The 19,219-nt window shown below is 30.9% G+C and overlaps 5 protein-coding genes and 1 pseudogene across 6 annotated transcripts; all 6 read right to left on the bottom strand.

Annotated features, from left to right (window-relative positions):
* Positions 1-4,600: 4,600 nt before the first annotated feature.
* On the bottom strand, positions 4,601-12,661 carry LOC125216618 (receptor-like protein EIX2). 2 transcript variants are annotated; one of them, XM_048118370.1, is made up of 2 exons: positions 11,598-12,661; positions 4,601-4,769 (listed from the first exon to the last, which is right to left on the bottom strand). In XM_048118370.1, exon 1 carries the CDS (start codon positions 12,621-12,623, stop codon positions 11,610-11,612), a length of 1,014 nt encoding a protein of 337 aa, XP_047974327.1. In that variant the 5' UTR covers positions 12,624-12,661; the 3' UTR covers positions 4,601-4,769; positions 11,598-11,609. The 2 variants fall into 2 exon arrangements, with proteins under 2 accessions (XP_047974327.1, XP_047974326.1); XM_048118369.1 differs by lacking the exon at positions 4,601-4,769 and adding an exon at positions 11,358-11,488.
* On the bottom strand, positions 4,892-5,353 carry LOC125209743 (receptor-like protein EIX2). Its single transcript, XM_048109326.1, has one exon. The coding sequence runs from the start codon at positions 5,351-5,353 to the stop codon at positions 4,892-4,894; it is 462 nt and encodes a 153-aa protein (XP_047965283.1).
* LOC125209742 (receptor-like protein EIX2) lies at positions 5,371-7,231 on the bottom strand. The gene is made up of 3 exons (XM_048109325.1): positions 7,219-7,231; positions 6,961-7,149; positions 5,371-6,905 (listed from the first exon to the last, which is right to left on the bottom strand). The coding sequence occupies exons 1-3, from the start codon at positions 7,229-7,231 to the stop codon at positions 5,371-5,373; spliced, it is 1,737 nt and encodes a 578-aa protein (XP_047965282.1).
* A 177-nt stretch (positions 12,662-12,838) lies between the features above and the next one.
* Positions 12,839-13,951, bottom strand: LOC125209740 (receptor-like protein EIX2). The gene has a single exon (XM_048109324.1). It carries the CDS (start codon positions 13,949-13,951, stop codon positions 12,839-12,841), a length of 1,113 nt encoding a protein of 370 aa, XP_047965281.1.
* Positions 13,952-17,076: 3,125 nt separating this feature from the next.
* On the bottom strand, positions 17,077-18,450 carry LOC125209739 (annotated as a pseudogene).
* Positions 18,451-18,628: 178 nt separating this feature from the next.
* On the bottom strand, positions 18,629-19,093 carry LOC125209738 (receptor-like protein EIX2). Its single transcript, XM_048109323.1, has one exon. It carries the CDS (start codon positions 19,091-19,093, stop codon positions 18,629-18,631), a length of 465 nt encoding a protein of 154 aa, XP_047965280.1.
* Positions 19,094-19,219: the final 126 nt, after the last annotated feature.

The raw sequence follows: 19,219 nt of genomic DNA, 5'->3' as shown, positions 1-19,219 counted from the left end.
AGTTAAGGATGTTGCTCCGGATGACAAATCAAGTTTAAGGGGGGGTGTTGGAATAAAAATAATTAAACTTGATTTTTTGTAGTAGAATTATCTAGATATCATAAATATCTAGATATTATCTAGAATTATCTAGAATTGGGGAGAGAAATATCTAGATATTTTGGTAGAATTAACTAGAGATAGAATTCTCTAGAATATAGATATTTAGAATATAAAAGTATTAAGTAGGAGAATATCTAGATATTTAGGGAGAATAGTCTAGATAAATAGATATTTATATCTAGATTTTTATAGATAAAAATCTAGATATTTAGAATATAAAATTATGAAGTAGATGATTCTAGAATAGGAAGGGGATGTCTATAAATATGAGAAAGTTGTAACATTTTGTATAAGTGGATAAGTTGAAGAAGTTGAGAAGTTGAGTAAGTTGAGAAAGTTTGAGAAATAGAGTGTTCCTTTCTTCCCCACATCAAAACATCTCCTAAAACCATTCCTACATATTCCACTCATCCTCCTCTCAAATATTTCCTCCAAACTAAATTACTCCTCCAATATATATCCTATATATTTCCAACAATTTTATGTGATAGTACTATTATTGTTTTGTGAGTTAAATAAAAAGAGAAAAAAAGTAAAAGAGAAAAAAATAGAGATAATTTTATTTTTATTTTAGCAAATGTGTCATTTTTGTAGGACAATTAAAAAAAATATTTCATTTTTAATAGAACAAGTGGAATACTTTTGTTGGATGATAACACAAAGAAATTAAAAATATTTCATTTTTAATAAAATAATTGGTGAGATTGACTGTTAATATTTCATTGGATGATAACACCTAAAAGTAAAGTATGTGTACATGTAGTTGTTTTTATTAACTAATTTTAAAGATTATTTCCTTGGACGATGACACTAGCAAATTAAATATACATTCATGTAGCCGTTTTTAAAACTTAAAATTTTATTGATTATTTAATAAGCACTATTCTAGGAAGCAAATAACTAATATTATTTCGTTAGATGATAACACTAGTATATATACATGTAATCATTTTTATAACTTTAAGGTTTAAAAATTATTTAACAAAAATTAATTAGATGTGGATGATAACAATAAGAAACTTTTACTATATATACATGTTGTTTTTATAACTTTGAATTTTAATAATTTTTATAATAAAATAATTAAATGTAAATGACTATGACTATTATGTTGAGTGATAACACTAAAAAATTAAATATATGTTTTTTCATAATTTAGAATGTTACATAATATTAAAGTAATTATTTGATTACTATGATTATTTCGTTGGATGATAACACTAAATATATATACATGTAATTGTTTTATAACTTAGAATTTTAAATACTTTAAATAAAATAATTGAATAAGAATGACTATGATCATTTCATTGGATGACAACACTAAGAAATGAAATATATATACATGAAATTGTTTTTATAACTCGAAATTTTTATACATAATATTATTATTAAATAATTTGATGCGTATGATTATGATTATTTCATTGGATAATAACACTAAAAAATTAAGTATATATAGATGCAATCGTTTTATAACTTAAAATTTTAAAAATTATAAATAATTGGATGAGTATGACTATGATTATTTTGTTGGATGATAATACTAAGAAATAAAGTATATACATGTACAGTATTTGTTTTTATAAACTTAGAATTATAAAGATTATTTAATAAGAACACAATTAAATGATAATGATAATCATTTTTCGTTCGAGGATAATATTAAGAATATATATATACATATAGTCGCTTTTATAATTTTAAATTTTAAAATTATTTATAATAAAATAATTTGGTATTAATGACTATTAGACGAGTGAAATAAAAAATTGGTATGTATCAGTTCTAAAGCAAACTCAAACGATATACTCCCTCCGTCCCTAAAGAGTATGCATTATTTCCTTTTTTGTCCATCCCCAAAGAGTATGAACATTCCAATTTTGGAAATTCTCTTCTCTCTAATAAGGTGAGACTCATTCTCCACTAACAATACTTAAAAAAACTTTCTCTATCTATCTCTCTTTTACTTTACCAATAATGCATTAAACCCGTGCCGAACTTAAAGTTCATACTCTTTGGGGACGGAGAGAATATAAACTTTTATATTATTGTTTGAATATTAAATAAAATTCTCCATTTTAGAATGTAAGTCAACTTGGAATCTTTTTATAGTAGTAGTAGTATTATTTTGCAAATTTGAAGTGAATCTATAATATATCTTACTAAAAGTATTATAAATTTTTAACTAAATTTATTTTAATTTATTCCTAATCAAAATATTCATCCGAAATTATGAAATCATGAACCATATGAATCTAGCTAATTTGTAGGGGAGAGTTTAAATTTTTATAAAATGGATAAGAAATATCCTCATTTTTGTTAATGAAAGAAAAAATTATGTAACGGTTAGTATACATAATCAATTACTAATCATTCCTTAAATGCATAAATTTTGATTATGAGAAACTTAATCTTTCCTAAATAATCAATAAAAGGATAGATATGTAATACATTACATTTTAAAATGTAAAATACCTTAAATGTCCAATTTTGTATATACAAATTTTGTTAATCTATCACTACCCTTTTTTCTTAGGACTTATAGAAACTCAATCAAATCAGGGGATTTGATTAATTAAGTGCGTCATATACTTCACTTAAATTTCTTTAATTCTAAATTTATTTCGAGAAAAGAATAATTTCATAATCTTATAAGTCACTACTTTAATTAAAGAGTCCGTTTTGGAGCGAGAGTGATTAGGGTATTTGATTGTATTAATTTGTTTGAATAATTGAATTGAATGAGCACTAAATTTGGGATTTATTTTGCAGATTATGGAAGAGCGGAGATCGCGTGAGTGAAACTTGACTAAGTTAAAATCACAAATTATATAAAAATAAATTTTTAAGATATAATTCATGATAAGATATAGTATAACGTAAAAAGAGGTCCGAGCTTTTATATTACGAAAAAGTTTTTCAACTTATAAAAAATTTGAACGTAAGGATTGCGTTCCAAATTAGAGAAGAAAAATGACACATAGCAAAGCGAAGGTTGACTAAATTATTATCACTAAAAATATGTACATTATAAATTGAAACATAATTCGTGATTATGTACAAAGATATTCTTCCATCAATTTAATGTGGAAATTTAACTGTACATGCATGAAGATTGTACAATATGATTTTTACATCAATGAAATGAAGAATTGAACGAACCATATTCATTATTTTGGTCGAAGCGAAAAATTATAAAATAACTACTTATTGTTATATTCTTTATTTAAATAATTCTCCAAAAAAATCTTATGAAATTTTATTTTTATAGTATCAATTATATCCGATTCTTTTTCTACGTACCATAGCGTAGAAATTGGGTTGGTGTTTTAAAAGACGAAATAATCTTCCAGCATAGAGTAGTGATATGGGACAACTATTACTTTAATGCATTTTTACAGATACTAATTTAGTCAATTTTCGCTTGACTATGTGTCTTTTCTTTTCACTAATTTCAAACGCAATTCTTACGTTTAGATTTGTTTGTATGAAAACTATTTCGTAAATTGAGCACTCCTTCCAAGAAATAAACAAAATTTAACGTAAGAATTGTGTTCAAAATCAATGGAAAAAAGACACAATATTAAAGCGAAGGTTGACTAGCTAAATCATCATTAAAATATTATACATAATAAATTGACAGACAATTCGTAGTGATTATATACGAAGATAATAAATTCACCAATAAATACAAAACAAAAGATAAAAATATATCTTGTATTCAAAACTCAAATACAAAAAACTCACATAAGTTTGACTGATTCATAAATAATATAATTTCGCGTAAGAAGTTGAAAATCAAAGAAAAATTACAAATTAGCAAAGTTATGTTTGACGATATTACAAACTCATAAAATTTTATTTTTATGATTTTTTTTCCTAGTTGTTTGTCGTGTCATATGTTATTACAAATTTTACTATTTTAGGAGTACTATTTTTTGAAAAAAAATAGTATACAATAAATTGTTGGATTAGTAAAACACTCCTCCTCTAATTTCACCCAATAATTCAGAGATATAAGTCACCCAATTTGTGTCAGTTTAGTTAGTGAATTATAGTTATACTAAAATTGTCGAAATAAAAACGATTGAAAGATAGCGACATTAGGTTTGACATTTTAATTATTAATCATTACTAAATTAATTTTGTTATTCAAAATACATAACTCATTTGGAGTAACATGTTTTTATTTTCAAAACCAATTTTTTGAAATAGTTTTTGTTTGTCCATGATTAACAAATTGAATATGTTGGCGGAATTTAAAATTTGTACATGATTTTCTCATTAGTAAAATGAAGAATTCTCTAGTACGTTCAACGAAGAACTACTATATATTTTTTTATTTTAGTTAGAGTCGACTAGTAAAAGAAAAATTATTAAGAAAGCTCAAGTTTCTTAAACACCCAAGGTATTATTGGCTATTTATAGTTTAGAGAAAAATAGTGCATAAGCATAACATTTTCCTACTATGAAAACAAAACAAAGTGAGTGAACGTACAAAAACACAAACATCCATGTCTAGAAAAAAACAAATACATACCAACATAGAGTTTACAAAGGAAAGTAAAAACACTAAAAAATTAAAATTACAATAACTTAGAAATAAGATCACCAGCTCCGAGTTTGTTCACCTTGTTTCATCTCTAAAGCGAGCAGTGTCACCGCTGAAAAAAATTGGGAATGTTATAAATTCAAAAAATAAAATCTTGATTGCAATATTTTAAAGTAATGTGAATATAACAAATTCGAGTAAATGAAATGTAGTTGATATTACCTGTATTGCATTTCAATTTCTTCTCCATTTGGATACAAAGACAACAATCCTTACGTAGAACCAATCTCCAACAGCATCCAACAAGTTGAAGAATGCAATTCTCCATGATTTCTTCAATATGAACGAACCAATAACTCCCCAAAATCCAAAGATAAAACCAAAGCCCATTGATATGCCAACCTCTTGCATAAATGAGAAGACGTCGTCTTTATCATATATATTTCCCTTCGAATTAGTGGTGGATGGCCTCAAGATATCTCCGGGGCACTTTGGTAGAGGGTTGCCACATAGTCCGTCATTACCGGCATAATACGATGCATTGAAGCTCTGAAGTTGAGTACCCGTTGGAATTTTTCCAGACAAATCGTTGTTCGACAAATCAAGAAAACCAAGAGTGTGTATTCCTGCCAAACTTGTAGGTATCTTGCCAGAGAGTTGGTTGTGAGATAGATCAAGAGCATCTAGCACCTCCATATTACCAATATCTGGAATTATATATCTGTCAAACTATTTCTTGATAGATTCAAGGATATTAATCCCCTCATAGTGGAAAACGATTTGGGAATGTTTCCGGTCAATCTATTGCTAGAAAAATCAATGAGTTTGAGCCATTTGACATTATTCCAATAATCCGATTCCTTGCCTTTCCATTGAAATGATGAATATCCATTGTGCTTATTTCCATTCATAAGGTCTAGCGAAACAAAAAGAATTTCATCAAATTCTAGATTTTGGATATACTTTCTAGACAAGACAGTAAAATTGTTGAAGCAATCAGGTATTATCGAAGAAAAGTTATTTATCGACAAATCCAGAATTTGAATATTTGTAAGATTGCATATCTGGGAAGGAATACTGCCATGCAATTTATTTCCACGAAGATTTAGAATTAGCATGCTATGCAACTGGCCAATCCAAGTGGGGATCTCTCCTGTTAACTTGTTCCCTTCAACATCAATGATTCTCAATGCTTGGCAATGTCTCAAACTATAAGGCAACTCACCAGATAAATTATTACCATGCATCTGTAGGGCACCAAGGTTTCGTAACTCGACCAACGAGGCAGGTATTTCACCTGTAAATTTGTTGTTAGCCAAATTGATGGAGTTTAATCCCGGCATTTTCTCCCAGCAGTTGGGAACCTGTCCTTCCAACAGATTATTGGAGAGGCGAAGAGTCTCAAGCTGATCGTGGTGTGTTTCACAAATAGATGAAATTGACCCGGAAAACATATTTCCACTCATAATCTCATAAGTAGTTGCAGGAAATAATGGTATAGGACCTGAGAATTGATTGTAACTAACATCCATAAACATGATGGAGGTGGATGAGAGATTCGGAATCGTACCACTTATTTGATTGTCGGAGAGACTTAAGACATTTAATAAGGAAGACGTATTCCACAACCATATAGGGACTTCATCTCTTATATTGGCACTAGTGAGATCAAGGGATGACAAATTCCTCTGAGATCGTATCCACTTTGGAAAATATGGACCCACATCGCACTCAGCTAAAGATATAATACTCAACTGAAAAGGAGGACTCCAATCAGGGGCAATATCCAAGTTCAATAATGGATTGTAGGATAAATCTAAGGACTTTAACTTATCAAGCTTAATGAAGTGGGATTCAGACACTAAACCTTCCAAAGAATTAAAAGAAAGATCTAGATTTTGAAGCTCGGAGAGTTGGCCAAGACTCAGAGGAACGGGACCTGTAAAGTTGTTTCCGGAGAGGTCCAAGTGTGTCAACGAAGGAAATGGTCTCAGGTCTGGGATTGATCCGTTGAATTGATTTCCAGACAAGGTTAGTATTTGGAGTGATTCCAACACAAAACCAAGTATAGAAAGAGACATTGGAGTCAAAGAGTTAAACGAGAGATCAAGTGAGCGTAGATTGGTAAGGTTTCCAAACTGTGGAGGAACAACCCCAGAAAAATTAGAATCATGAAGAGACAAGTGTTGCAACTGTTTTAATGGATCCAATGAATTCCGGGATTGGAATGCCTCCGAAATCATTCCAACTGAGGTCAAGATAAATTAAATGATGCAACTCCACCAATGAAGAACGAAGCTCACCTTGCAATCCAAAATTATGACATTTGAGGGCGATGACATGACCAGTGGTGTTGCTGCACTCAACACCATCCCATTCACAGCATTCGTTGCTTCGCCACGACGAGAGAAAACCATCCTCGTCGATGGTGCCATTCTTGAAGCTAAGAAGAGCTTCTCTCTCGCTCTCGATGCATCTCACTTTTGCATCTCCTGAAACAAACACACAAGAAAGAACAACAAGAACAAATTTGATTGCTATTCTTTTTTCAGAAATCATACTCTCTTCGCTCATGTATTGAAGTGAATTGTATTTTGTAGGAGACTCAATTGTATCTCAAGAGTAACCGTTTAAATAGGAAAAATCTCTTAATTGATATCCAACATACCTCGACGATTTGACAGTCAACTTGAAAAACAAAACAAGAAAGTGACACTTGACTAAGTTATAATCACAAATCATATAAAAATAAAATTTTAAGATATAATTCATGATAAGATATAGTATAACGTAAAAAGAGGTCCGAGCTTTTATATTACGCAATTTTTTTTCAACATATAAAAAATTTGAACGTAAGGATTGCGTTCCAAATCTGAGAAGAAATGAGACACATTGTAAAGCGAAGGTTGACTAAATTATTATCACTAAAAATAATTCGTGATTATGTACAAAGATATTCTTCCATCAATTTAATGTGGAAATTTAACTGTACATGCATGAAGATTGTACAATATGATTTTTACATCAATGAAATGAAGAATTGAACGAACCATATTCATAATTTTGGTCGAAGCGAAAAATTATAAAATATGTAACTACTTATTGTTATATTCTTTGTTATAATAATTCTACAAAATAAATATTTTGAAATTTTAACTCATTTATTTATATCCGACTCTTTTCTACTTACCAAAATTTTCTCAATCTTAAAATTGTACTATTAAAGACGAAATAATTCATGATAACATAGCGTAGAAATTGGGTTGGTGTTTTAAAAAACGAAATAATTTTCCAACATAGAGTAGTGATATAGGACAACTATTACTTTAATGCATAACTATACGCTAGAACGCGGAGTTCACTATAACTGCGTTTGGTCACTATAAATTTGTTTTAGTTTATTATAAAGGCGTTTTAGTTCGTAACATAGATTTGAAAACACGGATTGAACGCAAATGTCATTATAGTGAAGGGTCTAGGTTTAGTTGGTTCGTGTTTTCAAATTCATGTTTAGTGAATTTGAAAACACGGAGTGCACGAAAACGCTCTTATAGTGAACTCCATGTTTTAAAAATTCATCTAATGGCTGAAATTTATTTTTTAACTATGCATTTTATATAGTTTTACATTAATCACTTTTCTTCCGATATATAAACAAAGTTTAACGTAAGAATTGCGTTAAAAATCAACGGAAAAGGACCAATAGTAAAGCGAAGTTTGACTAATTCATGATCACTTAAAATATTACATAATAAATTGGAAGACAATTCGTAATGATTATATACGAAGATTATAAATTCTCCAATAAATACAAAAGAAAAGATAAAATATATGTGGTATTCAAAACAAATACAAAAAACTCAGATGAGTTGACTGATTCATAAACAATAGGTAGTATAATTTCGTGTAAGAACTTGAGCCCAAATTCAAAGAAAAGTTATTTCACAAAATAGCAAAGTTATGTTTGATTATATTAAAAACTAATATATTTTGTGTTCATGAATTTTTTTTCCTAGAGTTATTTGTGTCATGTCATGTGTTATTATAAATTTTCTACTAATTTTTGAATTATCTTAAAAAATTTGTTGGATTAATTATGGATGATGAAACGCAATTAAATTAGTACAACACTCCTCTAATTTCAACCCAATATAAGTCACCCAATTTGTGTGAGTTTAGTATAGTGAATAATGGTTATACTTATAGATAAGAAAATAAAAATTGCAGAAATAAAACGATTAAAAGATAGTGACATTAATTTTTGGGCCCATTAGGCCCAGCTAAATTTTATCAACCTCCGTTGTGGTCTTTGTTTAAGCAATATCAGTTTAGGCCCATTAGTTTTGTCGTTTAATTAATTATTATTCATTACATTAATTTCGTAATTCATATATATATAAATCATTTGGGGTAACATGTTTTTCTTTTCAAAACCAATTTTTAAATATTTTTTGTTTGACCTAGATTAACAAAAATTGAATATTTTGGCGGAATTTAAATATTGTACATGATTTTCTCATTAGTAAAATGAAGAATTCACTAATTAGTTCAACATGAATTATATTTTTCAGTTTAGTTAGAGTCGATTAGTAAAAGAGAAATTATTAAGAAATGTGTTAATTTACTAATACGTTGAACGAACAATGTAGGGGTTCATTTTCTACGTATATATGTTTGTTCTAAAGTTTTCATCCTACTTTTTTTTTTCTTCTAGAATTCTCTACTTTTTCATTTTCTCATTTTTTTCTTAGGACTTATAGAATTCTATACTTCTATAGGGGTTCATGTCTACAGCTTGTTCATTTTTTTTTTCATATTTTAGTTTCCTTCTCGGGTCTGGACCTCATATAAATAGTGTGAAAGAATTGGGTGTTTAAGAAACTATACTTTCTTAATAATTTTTCTTTACTAGTCGACTCTAATTTATCTTGTTTAAGTATAGGAGTAGTTCGTTGACCATGATTACTAGAATTTTATCATCAACAATATGAAGAATTTATATATTTATAAAGGTGAGGGGGGCGTTTGCCCCGACTGCTTAAGGACTGGCTCCGCCCCTGTATACGAGTGACGTGGAGTCGATGAAATCGTGATTATATTCAGTAAATTTCAATTCTATCCAGTCTTTTGAAATCAAGGTTAATGCATTGTGTATTTGTCTGTCTTAGACTACGAAAAAAACACATTTTCATTTAAAGAAGCAAGACACACCAAGTCACCAACATAAAGTATACGAATAAAAGTAAATACAATGGAAACTATTTCGTAAATTGAGCACTTATTCCAAGATATAAACAAAATTTAACGTAAGAATTGCGTTCAAAATCAATGGAAAAAAAGACAAAAAGACTTAAAATATTGTACATAATAAATTGAAAGACAATTCGTAGTGATTATATACGATGATAATAAATTCTCAAATAAAAAAAATACTCTCTCCGTACAAAAAAAATAGATCACTTTTGCCATTTTGGGACGTCCACAAAAAATAGATCACTTTCTAAAATGGAAAGTTTATCTCTCATACTTTACTCACTTTTTCTCCATATCTCTCTTACTTTACCTACTTTTTTTCCTCATCTCTCTTACTTTACCAATTCTACATTAAAACCTGTGCCGAACAACAATAGATCTATTGTTTGTGGACGGAGGGAGTAAAAGATAAGAATATATCTGGTATAGTACTGATCATAAATTAATAATATAATTTCTCGTAAGAATTGAAAATCAAAGAAAAATTACAAATTAGCAAAGTTATGTTTCTGTCATGACATATGTTATTACAAATTTTACTATTTTATGTACTAGTTTTTGAAAAAAAATCATACAATAAATTGTTGGATTAGTAAAACACTCCTCTAATTTCAACCAATAACTCAGAGATATAAGTCACCTAATTTGTGTCAGTTTAGTTAGTGAATTATAGTTATACTAAAATTGTCGAAATAAAAACGATATAAAATGATTAAAAGATAGTGACATTAATTTTCGGCCCATTTTAAGCCCACCTAAAGTTGATCAACCTCCCTTAGGTGGACTTTGTTTCAGCAATATCAGTTTAGGCCCATTAGGTAATTTGACATTTTAATTATTATTCATTACTAAATTAATTTTGTTATTCAAAATACATAACACATTGGGAGTACCATGTTTTTATTTTCAAAACCAAATTTTTTAAATAGTTTTTGTTTGACCATGATTAACAAATTCAATATGTTGGTAGAATTTAAAAATTGTACATGATTTTCTCATTAGTAAAATGAAGAATTAATTTTTTTTTTTAGTTAGACTCGACTAGTAAAAGAAAAATTATTAAGAAAGTCCAATTTCTTAAACACCCAGGGTATATATTGTTGGCTATTTATAGTTTAGAGAAAAATATTGCATAAGCATAGCATTTTCCTACTATGAAAACAGAGTGAGTGAAAGTACAAAAACGCAAACATCCATGCCTAGAAAAAACAAATACTCCCTCCGTCCCCCATATTTTGTCCCCTTTTGACCGGTCACGAGTTTTAAGAAAATGTGTTTGACTTTGTATTAAATGCAGATGTGTAGTGAAGTATGGGTCCCACATTAGAATTTGGGGGAAAAGTAAAGGGTATTTTGATAGTCTATTTTAGGTAAATTCCAAAGGGGACAAATTTTGTGGGACAGACGGAAAAGGAAATAGAGGACAAATTTTCAGGGACGGAGAGAGTACATACCAACATACAGTTTACAAAGGAAAGTAAAAACACTAAAACATTAAAATTACAATAACTTAGAAATAAGATCACCAGCTAAGAGATTGTTCACCTTGATTCATCTCTAAAGCGAGTAGTGTCACCGCTGAAAAAATTGGTAATGTTATCAATCTAAAAAATAAAATCTTGGTTGCAATATTTTAAAGTAATGTGAATGTAACAAATTCGAGTAAATGAAATGTAGTTGATATTACCTGTATTGCATTTCAATTTCTTCTCCATTTGGATACAAACACAACAATCCTGACATAGAACCAATCTCCAACAACATCCAACAAGTTGAAGAATGCAATTCTCCATGATTTCTTCCATATGAATGTACCAATAACTCCCCAAAATCCAAAGATAAAACCAAAGCCCATTGATATCCCAACTTCTTGCATAAATGAGAAGACGCTGTCTTTCTCATTCATGTTTCCCTTCGAATTAGTGGTGGATGGCCTCAAGATATCTCCGGGGCACTTTGGTAGAGGGTCGCCACATAGTCCATCATTATCATCATAAGCCGATGCATTGAAGCTCTGAAGTTGAGTGCCCGTTGGAATTTTTCCGGACAAATCGTTGTTCGACAAATCAAGAAAACCAAGAGTGTTTATCTTTGCTAAACTTGTAGGTATTTTGCCAGAGAGTTGGTTGTGAGATAAATCAAGAGCATCTAGCACCTCCATATTACCAATATCTGGAATTATATATCCTGTCAAACTATTTCTTGATAGATTCAAGGATATTAATCCCCTCAAAGTGGAAAACGATTTGGGAATGTTTCCGGTCAATCTATTGCTAGAAAAATCAATGAGTTTGAGCCATTTGACATTATTCCAATAATCCGATTCCTTGCCTTTCCATTGAAATGATGAATATCCATTGTGCTTATTTCCATTCATAAGGTCTAGCGAAACAAAAAGAATTTCATCAAATTCTAGATTTTGGATATACTTTCTAGACAAGACAGTAAAATTGTTGAAGCAATCAGGTATTATTGAAGAAAAGTTATTAATCGACAAATCCAGAATTTGAATATTTGTAAGATTGCATATCTGGGAAGGAATACTGCCATGCAATTTATTTCCGCGAAGATTTAGAATTAGCATGCTATGCAACTGGCCAATCCAAGTGGGGATCTCTCCTGTTAACTTGTTCCCTTCAACATCAATGATTCTCAATGCTTGGCAATGTCTCAAACTATAAGGCAACTCACCAGATAAATTATTACCATGCATCTGTAGGGCACCAAGGTTTCGTAACTCGACCAACGAGGCAGGTATTTCACCTGAAAATTTGTTGTTAGCCAAATTGATGGAGTTTAATCCCGGCATTTTCTCCCAGCAGTTGGGAACCTGTCCTTCCAACAGATTATTGGAGAGGCGAAGAGTCTCAAGCCGATCATGGTGAGTTTCACAAATAGATGAAATTGAACCGGAAAACATATTTCCACTCAATGAATCTCATAAGTAGTTGCAGGAAATAATGGTATAGGACCTGAGAATTGATTGTAACTAACATCCATAAACATGATGGAGGTGGATGAGAGATTCGGAATCGTACCACTTATTTGATTGTCGGAGAGACTTAAGACATCTAATAAGGAAGACGTATTCCACAACCATATGGGGACTTCATCTCTTATATTGGCACTAGTGAGATCAAGGGATGACAAATTCCTCTGAGATCGTATCCACTTTGGAAAATATGGACCCACATCGCACTCAGCTAAATATATTCTACTCAACTGAAAAGGAGGACTCCAATCAGGGGCAATATCCAAGTTCAATAATGGATTGAATGATAAATCCAGTGTAGTTAATTTATCAAGCTTTATGAAGTGGGATTCAGACACTAAACCTTCCAAAGAATTATAAGAAAGATATAGATTTTGAAGCTCGGAGAGTTGGCCAAGACTCAGAGGAATGGGACCTGTAAAGTTGTTTCCGGAGAGGTCCAAGTGTGTCAACGAAGGAAATGGTCTCAGGTCTGGGATCGATCCGTTGAATTGATTTCCAGACAAGTTTAGTATTTGGAGTGATTCCAACACAGAACCAAGTATAGAAAGAGACATTGAAGTCAAAGAGTTAAACGAGAGATCAAGTGAGCGTAGATTGGTAAGGTTTCCAAACTGTGGAGGAACAACCCCAGAAAAATTAGAATCATGAAGAGACAAGTGTTGCAATTGTTTCATGGAACCAATGAATTCCGGGATTGGAATGCCTCCGAAATCATTCCAACTGAGGTCAAGATGAATTAAATGATGCAACTCCACCAATGAAGAACGAAGCTCACCTTGCAATCCAAAATTATCACATTTGAGGGCGATGACATGACCAGTGGTGTTGCTGCACTCAACACCATCCCATTCACAGCATTCGTTGCTTCGCCACGACGAGAGAAAACCATCCTCGTCGATGGTGCCATTCTTGAAGCTAAGAAGAGCTTCTCTCTCGCTCTCGATGCATCTCACTTCTGCATCTCCTGAAACAAACACACAAGAAAGAACAACAAGAACAAATTTGATTGCTATTCTTTTTTCAAAAATCATACTCTCTTGACTCATGTATTGAAGTGAATTGTATTTTGTAAGATACTCAAGTACCTCAAGAGTAACAGTTTAAATAGGCAAAATCTCTAAATTGAAATCCAACATACCTCAACAATTTGACAGTCAACTTGAAACACAAAACAAGAAAGTGAAACTTGACTAAGTTATAATCACAAATCATATAAAAATAAATTTTTAAGATATAATTCATGATAAGATATAGTATAACGTAAAAAGAGGTCCGAGCTTTTATATTACGAAAAAGTTTTTCAACATATAAAAAATTTGAACGTAAGGATTGCGTTCCAAATCAGAGAAGAAAAATGACACATAGTAAAGCGAAGGTTGACTAAATTATTATCACTAAAAATATGTACATTATAAATTGAAACATAATTCGTGATTATGTACAAAGATATTCTTCCATCAATTTAATGTGGAAATTTAACTGTACATGCATGAAGATTGTACAATATGATTTTTACATCAATGAAATGAAAAATTGAACGAACCATATTCATTATTTTGGTCGAAGCGAAAAATTATAAGTAAGTAATTACTTATTGTTACTATATTCTTTGTTAAAATAATTCTACAAAATAAATCTTTTGAAATTTTATATATATCCGACTCTTTTCTACTTACCAAATTTTTCTCAATCTTAAAATTGTACTATCAAAGACGAAATTATTCATGATAACATAGCGTAAAAATAAGAAAGTGACACTTGACTAAGTTATAATCACAAATCATATAAAAATAATTTTTTAAGATATAATTCATGATAAGATATAGTATAACGTAAAAAGAGGTCCGAGCTTTTATATTTTTTTCAACATATAAAAAAATTGAACGTAAGGATTGCGTTCCAAATCAGAGAAGAAAAATGACACATAGTTGACTAAATTATTATTACTAAAAATATGTACATTATAAATTGAAACATAATTTGTGATTATGTAAACTGATATTCTTCCAAAATAAATCTTTTGAAATTTTATTTATATCCGACTCTTTTGTACTCCCTCCGTTCCATAGTAATAGAGTTATTTTGTCATTTCGGCACGTTCCATAGTAATACAGTCATTTCCTTTTTTAGTAAAAGTCAACACATTTCTCCACACCTACTTTACTCTCTCTTACTTTATTCTCTTTTCATCTCTCTTCCGTTTTCATTTCCACTTTATTCTCTCTTTACTTAACTCACCTAACACAATTTTCTTAATCTCCGTGCCGAAAAGAAACGTCTTTGTTACTATGGAACGGAGGGAGTACTTACCAAATTATCTAAATCTAAAAACTTGTACTATCTAAGACCTTAGACGAAATAATTCAAGATAACATTGTGTAGAAATCGGGTTGGTGTTTCAAAAGACGAAATAATTTCCAACATAGAGTAGTGATATAGGATAACTGTTAATTTAACCTTTAGACTAAAACATGAAGTTACTACGTCCCGCTTTAGGAGTTTCGGTTGATCAATTTTGGACGTCCCGCTTTAGGAGTCCCGGTTGAGATAAATTAATAAAAAATACCTACAAAGTGTTAAAAGTGGATCCCAACATCCACAACAACTAATAAAAAAATATTAAAAGTGGATCCCAACATCCACTACAACATTTATTTATTGGACACTCAATTAAAAGTGGGTCCCAACATCTATTACAATATTTATTTATTACACACTCAAACACTTCTTTCTTAAAACATGTGCCGGACTCAACCGGGACTCCTAAAGCGGGACGGAGGGAGTAACATTTTTTTTCTAATTTTTACTTTCTCTCTTTTACTTTATTCTCTTTACTTTATTTATTTTCTACTTTATTCACTTTACCTCTTTTTTTTCTTACTTTTTAGTACTCTCTCTTGTCCCTTAAAATTTGACACCATTTGACCCTGCACGGATTTTAAGAAATGTAATAGAAAGTGGATTGAAAAAGTTGGTGGCATGTGGGTTCTACTTTTATATATTAGTTTTAAAATAAAATGTGAGTGAGAATGAGTTAGTGGAATATGGCGTCCACTACCAAAAATGGTAAAAGTGAAAGCTGACAATTTTTTAGGGACGGACGAAAAAAGAAATAAGTGACAAATTTTTAGGAACGGAGGAAGTATCTACTTATAACGCTAACGATATACTCTCCCCGTCCCACATAATTTGGGACACTTTGATCCGACACGGATTTTAAAAAATCAAATGGAAAGTGAGTTGAAAAAGTTGGTGGGATATGGATCTTAATTTTAAAGTATTAGTTTTATAATAAAATGTGAGTATTAATGAGTTAATGAAATATGGAATCCCAAAGTGACGGACTAAGGGAGTATTTATTTAATTCCATTGTTGTTATCCTAATTAATTTACCGAAGACTTGAGTCAAGTCGTTTCCAATAATTGACTACAGTACTAATTGATGTGACTCGTGAGAGCTTTTTCAACAATTATTGTACTACAAGAAAAAATGTAGCCATGTGATAAATTCAGTATGAAAAAAAAGTCACGAGGTGATCTAAAGCTAAAAATCATGGTTTCCTGGAAATTACTTCATCACTAAATAACCAGAGAAACTTTTCAATAATTGCAAAATACTCCTTGTCCAAAAAAAATATAGATTTTGAAGAAGATATGTTTTTGAAAGTGAAATTTTATAAAGTAGGAGAAAGGTAAAAAGAAATGAGATTCACAGGGGAAAAATTACTAAAAATAGAATTGGATTAAATTTATGGGATGAACTAAAATTGAAAAAGGAGATTATTTTTATAAGACAGGGGATTACAAAGTAAAATATATTTATCCAAGACTCCAAGTCATGTTCAATAACAAAATTCTACATAATAGCAAAGCGATGTTTGATTGTAAATTTTAATTTTACCAAAATTAAAATAGAACCAATTTTATCACATTTATTCACTAAATGTTTTATCCTTTGAATCGATGACCAGATCTTTGTGTGGTTAATGCATATTACTATCATAATAAGAAATAGTTTGCGTGTTTAATTTGCTTGTCCTAGATAATAAGATAAGTTATTAATGGGATTATGGGAAAGGCTTAAAGTAAATATCGTACAACACTATATTAACTATTTTCCCATGGAAAATACATCATGATTGACAAAAGACTAGTGAAAATGCTAGTCCTTTTATTTATTAATAACTGAATAGAAATTTATAAAGGTCGCATTTTTCTTAAGAGTCAAATAGTAGTTATAAACGTTATCGGGATCTGCCAATGATTTAGACACATTATCTATCTCCAAACACCTCTTTACCCATGAGTTCAGTTTGGGATAGTCTTGTTGAATGCTAAAATTGCCGCATGTTTCATATGTCTGAAACCATGGGGAATATGTGATCAAAGCCACGTCTAAAAACCCGAAGCTATAGCCGCCGAAAAAGGGCTTATCGCCAAGCTCCTACTCCATCTGTTTCATGATCTCCGCGAACCCCTTCTTACCGGCCTCTTTCTTTTCTCCCTCCCCACACCATATCCAATTTCCGGTTTCCATTACCTACAATTCATCATCAACATATCATCGAACTTGCTAGAGTCAGAAAATAAGTAAAGTTGCACGCAATATATAATCATACAAACTATAACCATATAAAATTACAAGGGTTTAGCCCAAAACAAACATTATTAATTATATTATACTAATGTGAGTTTGGGTATGCATCACCGAACCTTCACATAATTTATTAGAGACAACTATTTGAAATTGACTACGACTAAAAATAAAATAAAATTAAGATATGGTTCAACTATATTTATATATTACCTTTTTGTCTATATAATCAGCTAAGAACCTTGCTTGAGCTCGTTGGTAAGGATCACGAGGCAACATCGTTGGAGATTTGTCCTTCCACACCTCGTCGATGTATTCAACAATAATAAACGATCCGCAAACGGGTTTGTCGTTGTGGATCTAAACGGGGTTGGACTCAAGAAGCTGGCTTTTGTTTTGCAAGTCCTCCTCTCTGTGCTCGCAGTCGATGTCCTTTACTGCTAACGCCACTCTCGCTCTCATTCCGAACATGCTCGGATAAAAATCCAGCAGAATCACCTTGTCTTCCATGTGGATATATATGGTCTCAAAGCAAAGTGTGGATCACCATTTATGGCAATCACCATTCACCAATGACAATTTTTTATAATTAAAGGAATATGATAATAATTCTAGTTGAAAAGTCCTCCATGTGGAATTTCAATGAGGTAATGTGATTCAGACATAAAGTAGAGAATTACCACATAATATACAAAACTTAGAAAGAAATCAGACTAGAGCACATACATGCATGTTCCTACTATGCAAACAAAGTGAAAATCAATATAAAAACACAAACATTCATTCCAAGAAGAAACAAACACACACCTACCATACAGTTTATAAATGATAGCAAGAAACTGAAATAAAGTAAAAGCGCATTGACACAAATCACACAAAAAAAAAGAAGAAGAAAAATCCAAAATTACAGTAAGTTGGAAAGATACCATCCATGAGTTTGACCTTGATTGAACACTAAAGCGTGTAATTTCACCGCTGAAAAAATGGGGATGTTATAAATCAATAAAATGAAATCTAAAAGTAATGTGAATATAACAAATTCGAGTAAATGTTATGTTATTTGTAGCAATTAAACTAAATATGTATTTAAGTGGATAGAATTTAGGTAATATTACCTGACATAAGTATTTCAGCCTCGTTTGCATTTGGATACAAACACAGCAATCCTGACGTAGACCCAATCTCCAGCTGCATCAAGTAAGTTGAAGAATGCAGTTCTCCATGATTTCTTTAGTAGAAAAGAGCCAACAACTCCCCAAAATCCAAAGATAAAACCAAAGCCTATTGATATGGCAACTTCTTGCATAAGTGAGAGGTTGTTGTCGTCGTTCTCATTCATGTTTTCCCGTGGATTATTGGTGGATGGCCTCAAGCTATCTCCAGGGCATTTTGGCAGTGGGTCGCCACATAGTCCATCATTATCAGCATAAGCCGATGCATTGAAGCTCTGAAGTTGAGTACCCGTTGGAATTTTTCCAGACAAATTGTTGTTCGACAAATCAAGAAAACCAAGCGTGTGTATTTCTGCCAGACTTGTAGGTATCTTGCCAGAGAGCTGGTTATGAGACAGATCAAGAAAATCCAGCATATCCATTTTACCAATATCTGGAATTATATGCCCCGTCAAACTATTTCTTGATAGATTCAAGGATATTAATCCTCTCATATTGGAAATTGATTTTGGAATGTTCCCGGTCAATCTATTGCTTGAAAAATCAAT

This window comes from Salvia hispanica, chromosome 3 (genome assembly GCF_023119035.1).
Source record: "Salvia hispanica cultivar TCC Black 2014 chromosome 3, UniMelb_Shisp_WGS_1.0, whole genome shotgun sequence".
Lineage (NCBI taxonomy): Eukaryota > Viridiplantae > Streptophyta > Magnoliopsida > Lamiales > Lamiaceae > Salvia > Salvia hispanica.
This window is presented reverse-complemented; position numbering and strand designations above follow the sequence as displayed.

What these genes read in the sequence shown, in the direction of transcription:
- LOC125209743 (XM_048109326.1), bottom strand. Translation starts at nt 5,353, where the DNA reads ATGGAGGTGCTAGATGCTCTTGATCTATCTCACAACCAACTCTCTGGC.
- LOC125209742 (XM_048109325.1), bottom strand. An exon ending in TCATAATTTTGGATTGCAAG is followed by an intron (nt 6,906 to 6,960) that starts GTGAGCTTCGTT and finishes TCTTGACCTCAG; the next exon opens with TTGGAATGATTTCGGAGGCA.
- LOC125216618 (XM_048118370.1), bottom strand. Translation starts at nt 12,623, where the DNA reads ATGCATGGTAATAATTTATCTGGTGAGTTGCCTTATAGTTTGAGACAT.
- LOC125209740 (XM_048109324.1), bottom strand. Translation starts at nt 13,951, where the DNA reads ATGAGTCAAGAGAGTATGATTTTTGAAAAAAGAATAGCAATCAAATTT.
- LOC125209738 (XM_048109323.1), bottom strand. Translation starts at nt 19,093, where the DNA reads ATGGATATGCTGGATTTTCTTGATCTGTCTCATAACCAGCTCTCTGGC.